This window comes from Battus philenor, unplaced genomic scaffold (genome assembly GCF_028537555.1).
Source record: "Battus philenor isolate CCGP_79_NKW_IND1 unplaced genomic scaffold, ilBatPhil1.0.hap1 SCAF_5, whole genome shotgun sequence".
Lineage (NCBI taxonomy): Eukaryota > Metazoa > Arthropoda > Insecta > Lepidoptera > Papilionidae > Battus > Battus philenor.
In genome coordinates, this window is record NW_027181715.1 from 7,552,093 (window position 1) to 7,569,086 (window position 16,994).

At 33.3% G+C, this 16,994-nt stretch overlaps 2 protein-coding genes across 2 annotated transcripts; one reads left to right on the top strand and one right to left on the bottom strand.

The window, feature by feature from the left end:
* The first annotated feature begins 1,604 nt into the window (after positions 1-1,604).
* Positions 1,605-16,020, top strand: LOC137929798 (serpin I2-like). Its single transcript, XM_068772906.1, has 8 exons — positions 1,605-1,684; positions 1,763-2,531; positions 6,826-6,999; positions 7,366-7,578; positions 8,704-8,943; positions 11,631-11,834; positions 13,022-13,139; positions 14,582-16,020. The coding sequence occupies exons 2-8, from the start codon at positions 1,773-1,775 to the stop codon at positions 14,689-14,691; spliced, it is 1,818 nt and encodes a 605-aa protein (XP_068629007.1). The 5' UTR covers positions 1,605-1,684; positions 1,763-1,772; the 3' UTR covers positions 14,692-16,020.
* LOC137929799 (neuronal acetylcholine receptor subunit alpha-5-like) lies at positions 8,986-10,330 on the bottom strand. Its single transcript, XM_068772907.1, has one exon. It carries the CDS (start codon positions 10,326-10,328, stop codon positions 9,060-9,062), a length of 1,269 nt encoding a protein of 422 aa, XP_068629008.1. The 5' UTR covers positions 10,329-10,330; the 3' UTR covers positions 8,986-9,059.
* Positions 16,021-16,994: the final 974 nt, after the last annotated feature.

Consider the following 16,994-nt stretch of genomic DNA (forward strand, 5'->3'; position numbering starts at 1 on the left):
AGAAATTGTCGTTTAAAACCGACGAGGGCCACGTCCAAAATATCAATGATTTAGTTTTTGAGACTTCCCCGATAGTGTTGGCAAGTCATTTGCCTTAGCCTAAACAATTTTGTAAGATGTTTTGTATCTCAAACGCGTCAAGTCTCGATTGGTCGATTTCATACTACATTGGTTCTTCGCGACTGTTTTGCCTCGACGGATCGTTCCGCAACCACCGTATCCGCTTTATTTGGCTCCGTGTAACTTCCGGCTATTCAGCCAACTCAAAAGATCAATGTCGTTTTAAGACGATTGAAAAAAATAAAACTGAATCGAAGAAGGTCTTGAAAGTTATACCGGAAAAGGCTAATTCCGACTGTTTCTAGGATTAGAAAAACCGTTGGCAAAAGTTTTATCTGAAAAATTGATTTAGAAGAATAAATAAAAAACTTACATTTTATATAAATGGTAGTATATATATCGAATGAATAAAAAAATTATGAATGCTTAAAGGGAATCCGTGTCTAAAGCTACATCCCTGCTTTCATTAGCAAAATAAAATATCTGAAGTCATAAAATATAATTATATTAACTATGATATTATTTATGGATACATTAATAATAACTACGTTATATGTGAATTCTACAGGGACCCTCGTCTTGCGGATGCGTGCTTCTCTCGGAATAGAATTCACGGCGAATTATCCATTCCTTATTTTAATATTGATACCGAGAAGTGCAGTCATTATTGCCACGTATAAAGGAGATTAAAGCTTTTAATTTTGACAGAAGAATTAATAAAGAATTCGTTTTTATTTTACTTTTAAGACATTTCTTGTGGAGAGTATGTGGAGGTAGTAAGTTTATATTTTTTTAATAATTGATTGTTTCTGCATACACCATACATTAATAATACACATAAATTTATGAAATAATTATAGATATTATAAATTAGGTACCATGTGGGGAATACGATATTTAAATACGGTAATAAATACAATAATTGTTACACTTGTACTACATTTTAAAACGTAGTCACATGTAAAACCTTCTTTAAGTAACTTTACAATTGTTGACGCCCACAAATCATTTGTCTCTTTCATGTGCATACAAAGTTTCTTTGAAAAAGAGCTATATTTACGGCGGATAGAAGTATATTTTTACGCTTTATTATTTATTAACCGAGACTAAGATATAAAATCGTTGATTTAATTTTCAATTTGATATATGCAACTACAACAGATATGTGCATGCACCTAAAGTATATTTTGACTGAAATTCCAGTGACCCTGTTTGTATTAAAAAATAGGTAAATATATAATCTCCTTACAAGATATAAATGCTTTCATATCAAAACTCAGATAACATTACTTAAAGTTAGCTATTTAAATAAATATAGGAATATTATATATATACTTATTACATGTATAAAAAGAATTGTACTCTTTGTCGAAGACGCGCCGAATAAAAAAACCTGCAATAACAATGCCCAGTGTTTAACCGGCGTTATCTCCACGGTGTACATTAATTAGCCTTCATTAATTCAACTGTTAAGTAGCTACTTATGAATACGCGGAACAGAACGTATTTTCTACAGCTGCTTATAGCAGGCCAATGCAGTATGATTACAACTCTCGAACAGTTTTGTGCCGTGATATACCGATTTGTCGTGATGTATTTTGAAACGTTATTTAACGTCCGTTAAGTATGTATTTAGAATTTCTTATATGCCATCTGAAAATCAATAAGCAACTCAAACGAAAACCAGTTAAATTGATTACAGTGAAGAAGGCATGACTTTCGTCGGCGTTACGTCACTTATTGTTTTTTACATTTTATGTTCAACAATCAGATCAAATCAGTATAATTTAAGAAAAATTTCTTTTACAAAGAATCCACAATTTTCGACGTTACCTGATCTTCGTTACAGTACACCGGTGATGTGTTATATTACCGCAGATAACTGTTATGTTACACATTTTCCAACTCGTAAATATGCGAGTTACTCCAACGCACCTCCGTATGCCCTTAACAAACGAGAATTGAACCCTCTTAATCAAAACTACGTCCAAAGACGGACTTTTGAATCGCATCCAGCGAGATTGAATTCACCTATCGCTCTCTATGAAAAATCTGTCAACCAGAATTTAAATCCGAGTGGACAGAGATCATTTAATTATAATTATTTTATTAGGGATAGTAAATCAATACCTACACGATTATTAGGAACTTTAAATGCAACTCCTATTAGAAAAAAATATTTATTGCAATCGATTAATAATCCGTATATTTACGATATCCTTGCCAAAAGAAGTACCCAATTTATTGAATCGACAACAAGAACTAGTAAACTGCAGGACACAAGAAGAACTAATTCTAATTTGATTGTAACCGCGCCATATAATAACAATCATGAAAATACATCAACTAAGAAATTGAACGTGTCGACAAATGCACAACATGAACAGTGGAATTTTAATATGTACAACAATTATGAAGTAATGGCGGAATTTATGCAAGCACTCGATTCCTTGGAACGAAAATTTTATAAGGTAAGATTGATCACTATATAACATCATATCTTCGTACAAATTCCTGACACGCTCACAAAATTATTTTTTAAAGCAAAAAAAGAAGTTATAAATACTTTAAGGATAAGAAAAAAATAATAAATAATAAAGAAGTTCTATGAGCTGAAAGGAAACATAGTGATAACTTTGTCAGCTCTTTTACCTCAACAGACAATAATAACGACCTAAGTATACGTTTACACGGAATCATAATATCATATTACACCTGTGATTTGCATGGTGCCAACGCGTTCTCTTGCTCTTACGGTGATTGTTCCTGTTTAACCTTAGGTTTGTCGTATTTCCTGGCTAATGTCTATTTAGTCTATAATTAAAACATGAAAATAATGGAAAATTTTACTGTTAATGTAAATAAGCTATAAATTGACATTGAATGCTATAAACTATGTCATTTTTGATTACGTGCAAAAGTTATTTTCTGTGTACACTACACAATTTGTTGTTACAATTGTAGACGCCCACTAGAATCATCTATTCATCTTTGAATATTTATTCTATATAGGCATTAAAACATAATATACGTTTACATTAGTTTGGTGTAATGTAGTACAAAATTAAATATGTTTGCCTATTGAAAGCGTATACAGGCCTGTAATTATGCTACATTAAAATGTTAATTAAACGGTTCTCTGAATAATAATGAAACAAAACATGAACGATGTATGCTACATTAATTATAGTCAATATTTTATTATTTCGTTACAGTGATAGTATAGGGAAAAAAGTGTATGTAGTCGTCTTATCCGCAAATAGCCTGAATAATTTTTTAAACAAGTTTATAAATATCTGCATCAGTAAAATGGGTGATAAATTTCGTAGCAAGGGTAGTAAATGCTACGGGCACCGCGCACCAAGACCGTAAAATGTTTAAATATAAATGGTAATAAAAAAATATTTTTTTAAATCAATGTATCTTTCGCTCTATTAATTTTCCACGAAAGAGTTGATACAAAAAGTAAGACTGTTTTTTAAATTTTTGTACATTTTTAAAACTGAGCGCTGGTAACATTAATTAAAACTTTTGTGGCTCCTTTACACGTTGGGCGATCGTATTGGCGCAACAAGATGCGCCAACGTGTGAAATGTACATTGGTGTTAGGCGACTATGGCATGGGCGATGGTGAATGAGAATGGCCACGGTATCGGTGTATTGACTTCTTTAGGAGCCATAACACTACTGGCTCTAAAGAACTTGCATCCATGTTTAACCCACATTGAGCGTAAGATAGAAACACTACAAAACTAACAGGTGTATTCCCAAATATCGTCCAGCTAGTCTTTGTATTCAAAAAGTTGTTTTGTACGAGTAGGTATTATGTTGCAATGGTGATTAAAAATTACCGAAAAGAAATGTTATATGTAAAGAACAAACAAACAACAAGTGAGATATTAAGTTAATAATCGAATTAAAATTATTATGACTTTTAATTAAGTCGATTGAATTTAAGTATTTGATTGTATTCATCTGAAAAATCTGACCTGTTATAAAGCCGAGGTTATGAACGCAACAAACATAAAAAAAATATATTTCAAATTACTTTATAAATTACCTTACTGATGTGCGTGACTTCGAACGTAAACTTACAACTTGTTATTTACTTATTTGAAATATAAGCCGTAAGATGCGTAAAAACTAGGTTCAACTAAGTATAGTGTTATGCATACCTTTTATATTTGTTATTTGTTTATTTTAGAGCTTCATATCTGTTGTTAATTTACGGCAGGACTTTTCACCGTTCGAAGCTACATTTAACACTAATCATACCAACACTTACTAGGCACTTATTTCTATCATAGCGTGTCATATGACTCAACTTTACATTTTCTATAATGTATGGAATAAAGTTATTAGGAACGATATAAAAATTAAATTTATTATAGTTAAACACAATAGCATATTAACCATTTCTATTATAAACCCAAAAAAAAATGTTAAAAATGGGTCATTTGACCCGTTATGGTATGTTTAGTGTTAAAATTATACCGTATTACCGTAGAGAGAACGATTGGTTCTAATACAACAGTATTGAGTTTGAACCAAACAGCAACACTTAAATGTACAGCATGTCTTCTCGATCTAGAAACGTCGTGTTCAAGTCAAAATCAAATTGAAAGTAAAATAATATACACCAACGGCATTGGGGATAGGCCAAACAATTTTGATATGGATAATTAAATTGCAAAAGAAAGTAAGAAAGTGCGACATATGAATAGTGATTGATTTCAAAGAAAATTTACGAAATATAAAACCAACCACGCTTCTACCAAAAGTCTTTTGTTTTGTTTCCAAATTACGGATTTAGGTAGTCTGACTTCACAGTATACAAAAGACAGATTAGATAACGGGAAGAATACGCATAATTTGATGTTTAAAAGACATCAATAAAGCGCTCAGCATAGACAAGACATAATTTTGCTATTAAATCTTTTTAACAAGAAAACGCACACTTATACCCGAATTGTGAGCCATATTTAGTTGAAGCAAAAGTATTGGCGATACTGTTAGTTCTTAATTTGCCCCAATTAAATCTAGAAAAGTTTGTTCGTAACTTTTATCAGTTTTGTTTAAAATACTTATAATTTAAAGCAAACCAAAGGTGTCTTGTCAAAATTTGTTACAATCCCGCGCAGGCTTAATCCGGCACTGCATGAGTATATTTTAGATAACGAAGATAACCAGTAATTTAATAGTAACATTTCGAAATAAAAATAAATAAAACTGAAAGCAATTAACTAATAAATTGTCTTTAAATAATCCTTTTGCACTAATATATAACTTAATGGAAGGGAGATTTAGAACAAATTACAAACCTAAATGTTAATATAAACATTCCTCCAGCGAGCAGTCGGAATTTATAATTAGAATTCGTGAAGCTTCGAAGAATCCTTTTGAGGAGTCCAGATGATTGTTTATTTAAGTCGAATGTTACCAAAGGTACATGCTATCAGCTCAAATGATCACTGATTATAATTAGTAGTTTTCCGTTGACAGTACTCCATTGATATATAGAGACGTGTTTACCAACGTGGATCTCATGCGCACAGTTGGCCAATTGGATTGTTAAGGGGGGTAATTTGAAAATGGATTTGGCAAAACTTTTACCCTTTCGCTCCGGTCATTTAAATGAAATACTAGATTTCGGTGCCAAATTTAACGGAAAAAGCGAATTATTATTTGCGATGAATAGGTATAATTTCGATTTTAATATATTGTTAGGTATAATTTCGCTTGACGCGAGTAATAGCAACTGCCTGTTTGCTGCGTCGTCAAGAAAACTTCCCTGCGGCAGACGGCAGGTTTCGCGGGGAATCCCGGAAATTTAAAAATTTTGCTAAATAAAGCAGTTGTTCACACTGGAATGACCCAAAGATCTCTCTAAATGAAAGTAATATGGAAAAATCTTTATTAAGTTATTTAGGATTTGACTTTAAAAAAGATCATTATATGTTTTTAAAATTACCTTACTGTGTTTTTTTGACAATGTCCAAGTAATTTATTTCTAAAACCTGTAATTTAAGTTTCTTAAATGATAAAATAAAAAATTATAAATGTTAAGGTTAAATAAGAATTTGACAAAGGCTAAAATTTTGAATTTCCTTGCACAAAAAAGGTTCGTAAACACTGATTTAGAGTATCAATACCAATACACATGAAACTTAAATAAAATAAAATAATATAAGGTCCGTTGCATGTTACATGAATAAACTTTTCCAATTTAATTTTATTACTAAAGTAAAAACACGCTTTACGCTATAAATTGATAAAATTTTAAATAGAGTCAGTTATCGATATTATTTTTTTATAATTCGTCATATGGCTAGATTCAAAGAATTTTATTTAATATACTATAACAGAATATATAATCTTACATTTATATTAAAAAAAAGGAAAAAACTTAACATCCAGATGCAAAACAACACACAACAAACATATATATCTAATAGATTCAGGCGTTACTTTGCGGAATTCCATCCTAAGTAAAAAAGGACCAATATATAGCTACTTCCGCCATGCAGCAGTAGTCGTGCAATAAAGTGCACCGCCCGCCAGCCCGCTGATAAATGCGAATGCGGCAAACAAAGCGAATTACGCAACTACCACCGATAAATCACTCAACACATGTTGCACCTAAACACTCTTAAACATATATATTTCAATTGTAATGTAATTTATTTTTATCCATATTATTTAACAACGTTGTAATATATATGTTACGTAAAGAGGTTATAAACTTATAACTGTTGTAATTTCTAGGTTACTTTTGCAAAATTGACAACTATTAGCCCGGCAGATCGAACAGAGAACGGGATAAGTTTTGCTCAAACGGGACTATTTCTGCAGCTGGCCTTACTGGCTATTTCGTCAGAGGTCAACACGGACACGCGAGAGGAGATCGAGGAATGCATTGGACTCGAACTCACAGATACGGTATTCAAAATACTCTTAATTCAATATTTAAGCTTGTATTTTAATGCGTAGTGACATTTTGGTCTATTAGATAAATTTTGACTTTCTAAATATATGGCACCAACTTATAAAATATTTCGCATAAGTTTAAGTTTTAATTTTTGGCACGGAGCGTTAGCCTACATTTTTACACAGAAAATAAGCGAAAGGGTTCCCACATAAATCTCGGCTCGGCCCGTTAAACAGTTTATCTCAGCGGATTTGGAAGGTACTCTTCCATGGTCTTATCACGACACAGCTGAAACTCAGCTCAGCATCAACTATCAATATAAAATGTATGAAGTATATAATATATTTTAATTAGATTTTGTGGCTTCTTATATACAGGAAAAAATATATGTTTTAAAAGAAATTATGTCGTCACTGCCGAAGTCAAACGAGGCACTAAAATTTCGAACATCTTCGCGGCTGGTGTTGGGAGTTCGGCACAGCTTGAAACCGCAGTTTCTACACGGCTTGGCTCCCGCAAAGCAGCTACACATAGACCGAATCAACACCAACGACACGACAGAAGCATTGACTGCTACTCTTAATAGAATGGTAACGTTTTTAAAACACATTTCAGTTCAAACATCAAGCGCAACTTCTATTTCTCTAAATGCAATTGTTTGTAGGATTTCACACTAAATAAATAAAAAAAAATTGTCTTCATCATGTCAGCCGAATGACGCCCACTGCAAGGCAAAGCTTTCCCCGAAGATCACCACATTGACCTTGCGCTGTCCGAAACCAGCGATGTCCCGCTTCCTTCACCATATCGTCGGTTCTCCTATATCTTGGCCTGCCAACGCCGCATCTATGGCCTCGTGTTCGACACTAGGCTAGCTTTGACGGGTACACGAGCAATATAATATACAACGCCCACTGACATTTCAGACAAATAAATAAAATAAAATGATGATAGCGGTTTTACAATAGACACAAAAGATAACTGGAATGCATCGCAGTTGAAATAAAGCAAAGTCACGGTATGCAGGCCGAGTCCACCTTACAATCGAGTGCAGCCAGATACAGGGCTACCTATATCAACGACCGCTAAATAATCTTTACCCGACGACTGTTAGCTCAACAAATTGCATCTCTCCTTAATGTTTTATTTGTTTTACTTTTTTGTACACGAAGTGAAATATATGTGATATGGTAAGCTAAACCTTGAATGAATTATTTATTTATTTATTTAATAACTTATATGTGTTTTGTATAACGGCGAAATTAATGCCGAAAGCATTTTTTGCCAGTTAACCGTTTCAGTGATGCAGAGATAAATTGATAAAGGTAGGTGAAACTAGTTAATATAATAAAACACAAAAATAAAATAATAAAGTAAAATCAAATTGAGAAGGAAAAGAATCATATAAGAAAACCTTATGAAAATATACATTAGTATATTTACAAAAGGTTTTTTTAAATGATTTAAATAATTTAATTTTAGTGGTTGAAATTCAATGTACTGTTTTTTAAATGGATCGGGCCAAGTCTTGCAGCCCCTGGTCTACATATATGAGATTTATAATCCTTTCGTTCTCTGGTTCGTCTACGGATCTCCTCATTCCTGATTCGATCTCTAAAAGAAAAATCGTGTAATAAAACCAAACAGTTTAATAAATCTTACAACATTCAACATGCGTTTGTTTATGGTATTGGACTAAAATCCTATTGTTATAGATTGAAAAAGATTCCGGGGGAGCGATGCACGATACTTTCGAAGAAGAAGAGCTTTCTGAGGGAATTTGTGCGGTCCTCCTCTCGACGATGTACCTCCGTGCCCGCTGGCGTTCTGCCCCCACAGTTCTCAACGGCACGCACGCCTTCCTCGACGCGGAGAACGCCCCCCCACGAACCATGCGGATGATCAGAATTAACGATATCATGCGATACACAGAATTGAACGAGTGGGACGCCGAAGTAAGCAAAGTCATGTCATATAATAGATTTATTATAGCAACAATGATTGCAATTTAATACAGGTGATATATCAAATGACAAATTTCTTATGAAAATATAAATACGATTCATAATTTTTAGTAATCGCGAGGTATGTATGAAATAATCAACACTAGATATACGATAACAGCGACAATGAATATGACGCTGTTGAGTAAGTTCGCGAATTGTATCCATTCTGCTGCGGCGCGACCTTTTTCTTCGATTCCGTTAATTCCGTCACCTTCATCGGACAACGTTTTAACTTCTGTAACTTCGTACGGGTCGAACTCGGTGAATACAACGTACTTGCCAGGGCCACTACTCACAAGACGGTTCACGGAGACGATCCAAGTGGGCGGTGCCAGCGCTCGTCGCCTCAACGACATGAGTAGCAGCGTCACAACGATAGCGGCCAGCGTCACCAGCATCGAGTCCCGAACGAAGAGCAATATTATAGGCGTATCGGAGCTGTGCTTGGGAATGTCGTACCCTATTTCACTAAGAAATGTAAAATGACCAAAAAGACTGAAACATACCATAAAGAGCCTCGTGTTGTCTTTGACATCCAGGACTAGGGAAATTAATGTCAATATCACTATTGCGATTGAAGGGACAACAACAATCGCTGCCGGGCCCGCAGCCTCTCTTTTCATTATAAATGTGTACTTCAACATCGGGTAAGTGCTGTTGGGGCAACAACTGTACTGGCCCGGCAAGCGTTCGTTAAGGACTTTCATTAAGTTCCAGCCCGGACCGTTTTGATAGTCATCTACCACCACGGGCTGCTTCTGATAGAAAGTAAAATTCACTTGCTCACCGGTATGCATCCAAGACCCAAAAAACAATGTACAGTTCTGATCATCGTACGGCCAGCGGCGCAAGGAGGTGCGACATATACCAGTGTGTGCCACAGGAGGTACGCAGGTCACGACGCCGTCATAATTCACCGTGCAGATCGTGTAAAAGGAGTCCGATTGATACAAAGATGCGTCTGCATTGAACAAAGCCAAACGGGGTGTCCACAATTGATGGCTTTCGATTTGGATTTCCTTGATTCCGCCGTAATCGGACGGTGTCCATTTTAGATATTCATCTTTCCACGACAACGCCATCCAACTATGCATCGTGAAAGTCTCTTCCAAAGAATCGAAACTAATATATTTCAAAGCGATTCGTACTTTGACGGTTATAGAGTTTTTGTAATCCTTCACGGGTCGGTCGTCGGAGCTGTAAGCGCAAAGTAAATCTTTGTGAAGTTTAGCTTCGTCGTGGATCGGTTCTTCTCTTTCATTTGGACAGGCATTAACGAAATACAATCCATAATTTATAAAGAAAATCACGTAAAGTGAAGTGAGCGAATACATCGTCACCGTAACGAAATCGAAACTTGAATAAAATTTTTCATTATGGGTTGATACTTGTCCAATACAAATGAACGCCCCCTTCGATAACAGTCATTCGATACTCAATATCTGCTGCCAGACACCATTTTTAATACTATATTTCAAATAATTATCGAATATTTTAATAAGTCAAAATATATGTATAGTATTTAATAATTAAATGTCAGACTTATTTATCTTCAGACTGGTTAAAACGAAGCCATTTATTTCCAAATCTTAAAAACTTACTTAACTTACCTAAAACGTCGTGTTTAATATTTCTTTAATGTTATTTGTTGGTAAATTTTTCCTTTCATTTGTATTAACTCTGGGAGAATTCTAAGTTATTTTTGTTCAATCAGTCCCTTCCTGCGATTTCCGTATGATTTCTCAACCTTTTGTAAGGCCGGTTAACATTTTCGTATTGTACGTCTCAACTTCGTCGGCAGCAGTATCAAACTTTTTCTTGACATCGTACAATTTTTCCAGCCCATCATCACTATAATCTAAGAGTTTGGGTAAGAGCATGGTGAAAGTTGGTAATACTTCTCATATATTAGTAACAGACTTTTTGAATTCTCTCCATAATTATTTTATAAAATAAACATGATTAATGTTATTATCTAATACATTTTTGTAATTAACAGCTGAAATGCTAATTTTTTAAGAACGTATTATTAACATCGTATAGATTACTATCTGTTTCCCGTACGCTTCTCATAGCCAGCACTGCCTTTTGTTACTGTAATTTTAAAAATCTGTAATTTGTATTTTTTCACATGTTAAAAAATATGTTGGCTAAGTTTTAACCTAATAAGAGTTGTAGTAAATATACAATTTTTTCATGCATTCCGTTCTTACCTACTCTCGGCTAAAAGGATATTCCTAGTAAATTTCAAGTCTCTTAAGTCTTATAGCACGCAGAACACTGACCGGCAAACGCAGAGTTGGACGTCTACCCACAATATGGAGAGATGACCTTGTTAAGGGCGCCAGAAGACAGTAAATGCAGGTCCTATTGAAAATCTATGGGGGAAGCTTACTACTAAGCTACTGACTGAAATTATCATGATTAACCCAAAAAATTCTTCAAAAAATGATAAGAGAAAAACACAGTTTATTTCATTTATGACGTACTGTAGCTGTATTGAGCTGGCAGACAGAATAGGCTGACGGCGATTTGCCTAACCTCTTAGTCGCATAGTGAATACTATTAAAAATGCAAATTACAGTTAATATATTAAAAAAAAGAGAACTTCTTTCAAAAAGTAATTTTGTTCGTAGGCTGTAGAAGTGTTTTACGCTACTCCCGGTCTATCCCTGTTGATAGTACTGCCGCGGGGTCGTTCATTACGGAAGCTGTCGGGCCAATTGGCGGAAACAAGTATCCACAGCGTACTGGAGCGAATGTACACACTTCGTGTCGCCGTCAACTTACCCCTATATACTCTCCGCATGACTTTACTGTTACCAGGGAAATTAGAAGCAGTAAGTAAAAATTACACTAACACATGTCTACTTTCACGGATCAGTCTGGAACTTTTGTTCCCAAAGAGATCTATGTGGACCCCTAGATATCCACGGGAGACTGAGGACATCTCCTATCGATAGTGTAGATCTAAAATATTTACTTGACTTTACCTACCAATGGAGACAAGTAATGTTTTAAATATTCGGCAGCTGTCACTTGTAAAAACTTGCTTGTTCTTGACCTAATCTTCATATTTTATTGATTTTTGGAGATCACAAGATTCTGTTATAAATATGAAATACGGATTTAAAAATTATAAGTCAACAACCCTGTGTTATTCATAACAGATTCTACTTTGTACACTGAAAACACTCGCGTTCTAAGACGGTGCTCATCGCCCAGAACATCCGTTTCAGGTGCAGTCGGAGAACGAGTCAGAGCCTCCCCTTGACCGCTGAGTAGATACTCGATAACTATCAAATCAATTACTACAAAAATCAATAAACCAGATTTCCAACTAGTACACTGGTTCGAAACCGTCCGACCTTGTTCAATTTTGATATTTTTAGCTCGCGTATTCCGAGCTTTCGGTTCGATGAAACTGTCAAAACCGTGAAGTTTTATAGCAAAGAATATTACCAAATATACGTAAATGATCATTTATTGGTATTATGGCGTTAATAACTATATATTTACTTTATACTATGCAATCACAAATAATTAAAAATATTGAATTGTTATGTAAATCTTTTGCTATTTTATAATTTACGTCATTATAAGTTGAACTCTTTTTTTAAAAAAAATAGTTCTAAAAATAATACGAAACGTATTCTACTGATATATACATTCATAAGAGGGCTATGGTCGAGATTTATCCAGAAATGAGATCTGTAGACGAACTAAAATAACTGACATATCCTAATGAATTAGTTGAAATGTCAAAGAGCAGGCCACATAGCACGTAGAACAGAAGAGTTCCTAAGTTTCTGAAGTGGTAGCCACGGGCTAGCAAACGCAGCATAGGACCACGACCACGGACCCTCAAGGACAGATGACCTTGTTAAGTTTATGTGAAGACGTCGAGGGCCGTCCTGGGGCTCATTTTCAACTGGTCTTATTAGAAATCTATAGTAGAGACCTATATCCCGCAAAGAACGTCCTAAAGCTGAAATGATGATACATTTATAATAATATTTGTTTGTAGATGGGTATCAAGCAATTGGTCGATATTAAAGGAGGATGCGATGAACTAAAATTGTCACATGCCGTCCAAAGGCTGATGTTCTGGTCCGAAGCAGGAAGAAATGCATACAAAGATGATGGTAAGTTTTAACCTGTCTGAATGTGTATAACTATGTCCTTAATCTCCGCTGGCAAACAGTGGCGCAAGCGTTATTCCCTTTTCGACCAGTAATCGACGTTGGACTTTTTAAGATTTAGCATTTCATAAGCTTGAATAACATAATATTGGGTGAGACGTTTAATTGTCAAGAAGGTGAAAGTCCTGCATAAATAACAGTTATCAAAAATACATTTTACAATAAACGGCCACTTTGAAATATTACGAAATAAACTTAAAAAGATTATTAAAGAAAAATCATAAATTCCTCATACAGTCTAAAGAGGTTTTAAGCAATATCATAATCAAAATATTCTTTATTTGTATAGGCTATTACAAGCACCTTATAATCGTCAATCATAAAATAGTGTCAGCATTGCTGTCCCTACACAAAGCTATCACTGGCTCGGAAGGCAGTTCTCCTGAGAAAAGCCGGCGAGAAACTCAAGTACTCTTTACGAATATAGTCTTATAAAGAGTGTTTGACAATAGTAGTAGAATTCATGATAATTAACATCCTGAGTGAGCATCAACAACATTTAATTACACGCATTAAAATCGTATTTTATTTTTAAAAGGAAATTATTCTTGAATAGAATAATATACTCTTTTCAATAATATTTTTTTTTAATATTAGTTAAAATCTCTCCAATAGCAGATCTGGAATATATTGTGGAATTTTATTGTATATAGCGTGTGCTATAAATGACTTATACAATTTTTTAAGGCGAAACTAGGAGTGTAAACCTTATTATTATTTCTTGTGTTAACAGTGTGCCTGCCTTTTAAATCATTTTGGATGTTTTAGCGCACAAACAAAACACATTATTATAGATATATTGCGACGCAACCGTAAGAACCACCTTTGACACCTTTATTAAAAACTTCTCGAGAATCTTCTCGAAATTCTGAGCTCCAATGCAGTGAATTGTCTGCTCTATTTTAAATTACAAATATTGACTTAATATTTGCTGCGTTGCCCCAGAGTAATATGTCATAGGACAATATGCTATGAAAGCATATTGCCAAAATAAACGAGTCTGGCCGTATCAGTGTCCGTAAGCTGTTTGACTTTTCGAATATCGTAAGCAGCGGAGCTGTGATATACGGAGTAATGATATACTGACGATACTGGATTAAAAGTATTTGTGAAAGCGATAAGCGAAAGAAAACCAAACTGATTTTGTACCGGGCTCTTAGATCTGGGCGAGTGTGGGAACGACGTAACCGTGCATTTTAAATTAAAAAATACCTTTATAAGAGATAATCTTATTCTAGTTTCTGGCTCTTCTAATTTGAGATTACTATGACTGATTAAAAATGGATATCAATGAATTGATAAAGTGGAGAACAGTGTCTTGAAGTTTCAATATATTCACTATACATTTGTTGTGTACAATTGTTTAATGTTGTTCATGTTTTTAGGTATCGAATGGGATGAAGCGCCTGAACTGGAACTATTCATCAACCGTCCATACATATTTTTTGTTCGTTGGCGCAACATCACCCTTATGAATGGACATTTTGTTTTATAAACTGAAAAATATGTTTTTTAACCCATATGTAAACATTATTTGTTAAAAAAATTATACTTTTATGCTAATTTCACTTGCAGAAATACATAGAATCCGTTAAGTTTTTAGTTAATCCGCAAAATCAAAGAAAAGAAATGTTTCTGAAGTATTTTAAATAGTTTAATTATTTATCACTTACGTATATTATACGTTACGTATAAAATAGGAAAATATATGAATATAAGAAAAAAATAGAAAATCAAAAATATTTGTCAGCGAAGTGAAAGAATTAATTTAACTGTCCGACTACGCAGTTAAATAAAATGAAAACGCGGCATCTGGAAGAAATATGTTGCTTATTTAATTCTTTGTTAACAGTGCCGGTCAATACAATTGCCCTATTTTTGTAAACACATGATGCGCTGAGACATATTTAAATAGGGCCTATCTTTAAAATAAGCCTAAATTTTCATAAGTTACATTTCATAACTTACAAGTATTAAAAACTATAAAATAATCAATTTAATAAGAATCAAACGTATAATTATAGTAACTAATAGTTATAAATGTTTCTAGAATAATATATTTTAATATAAATAAACCTACTTAATTTTTTAGTTACTACTAGTTTAGTAGTAGTACTTTGAAAACATGTTATATTTTATAACATATTACGATAAATAGAAAGAAGGCTACAGCGGCCTGCTTGCAATAATTGTCTTATTGTTATGTATGTATATAACAATTAAATTTTATAAGCAGAAAACGTAGAAAATTATTGACGTTTCAAATTATCATAACTACATAATATTTTTATGGGGCAACAGTACATATATGAAAACGCGTATTAATTTACCGAATAAACCATATATTATTTTCAACCTGCCAATTTTTTTGTATAAAATTACCATAAGTGTCATCAAATATTTATTATGTACTCTGAAAAAAAAACCGCAAGCGTCTAAAATGCATGGCATACATAAATGCTATCCGAGTAACTAAGTAAAATAATTATTATACAGAAAATGTGAAAAAACTGTTGTTTTTAAATGAATGAGGCCGTCTCTGATAAAAACAGAAACGGAATTAAAAAAAAAAGTCCTCCGATAATATTTTTAAAAAAGGAACTTAGTTTGATATGCATTTAATTTCGTTGACTAATCGTCATTGCCTAATGGCAGCCCTGGTAAATTTGTCAATTGACCCCGTTATAATGCTCATTAACCCCGATTTTTAAATAAGCGGTCAAAATGCGGTATCCTTGCATTTTACATAAATATATATTTTTACATAATATCTTAATGCTTTGTTTTATAATTGATACCTTCTAGACAAATAACGTAAGAATTCTTTAGAAACCTGCCTCTATTCTTACAATTTCATTTCTACAAATTTAAGGATTTTTTTTTGGTTATATTTCAAATTAAAGCGTTTTAATTTTATTAATATTATGATTTAAAATGGTATTAATTAATATATTAGTATTATTTATTAATTTTTATTCATTAATAATTCCGAGACTACAAACGTCTCGGTGTTTTAATATTTTTTTGTCTTTAAAACTTTTTACGGCGTTTATGTCTATATCCCAAATATTGCAAAGTATTATAGCAATAACAAAACTATAAATCACGTGCAAACAATCTGAATGCACTTGAAAATAACACGTTAGTTGGCACTAAATTATATCCAGCACTTGAGATTTGGCACGGACATTTTGATATATTTTATAGTCTGTGTTCAGGGAACACGTGAGAATTATCCTATATTTCAACTGTGTATCTTTGACGTAAATAATTTGATTATATTACGTAACGTTTATTTTAATCATAAATTAAAGAAAATCGTATTTAGAATACATATTAAAAACTAATATATAGTTTATAGGAAGTAAAACATTTTCAGAAAAATTTAAAAGCCCAATGCTTTTTGCATATGCCATTTTTTTTAATTCTTAAGGATCAATCGAAGAGTTAAATTCTTAAAAGTATGACATTTTTTATGTATAATACGCGGACATCCATAGGGCATATTTTAAATCCACCTAGAAGTTGAGGAGAGAAACCTTTAGTTAGTTATGTATTAAAAACATGTACGTACAACGATATTAAGGAAAGGCTTTTTAGGAGTAGAAAAGAGTTCTCTAATAAGTTATGTGAAGTAGACCGCATGACTTCCACACAGGATGCTATTACGGAGATGCATTGTATTTACAAAGTTATGTAACTATTAATACTCCTGCGCGAATAATATAATATAGAGTTCCCACAGTCTGCGTGTGACGATGATTGTCTACCAGAGTCTTATTGCATATTAGAATAGAA

Bases quoted from the DNA above. Each gene is read 5' to 3' on its own strand.
- LOC137929798 (XM_068772906.1), top strand. From the start codon at position 1,773: ATGACTTTCGTCGGCGTTACGTCACTTATTGTTTTTTACATTTTATGT. The intron at 2,532-6,825 runs GTAAGATTGATC...TGTAATTTCTAG, and splicing joins TGGAACGAAAATTTTATAAG to GTTACTTTTGCAAAATTGAC. The intron at 7,000-7,365 runs GTATTCAAAATA...TCTTATATACAG, and splicing joins GACTCGAACTCACAGATACG to GAAAAAATATATGTTTTAAA.
- LOC137929799 (XM_068772907.1), bottom strand. From the start codon at position 10,328: ATGTATTCGCTCACTTCACTTTACGTGATTTTCTTTATAAATTATGGA.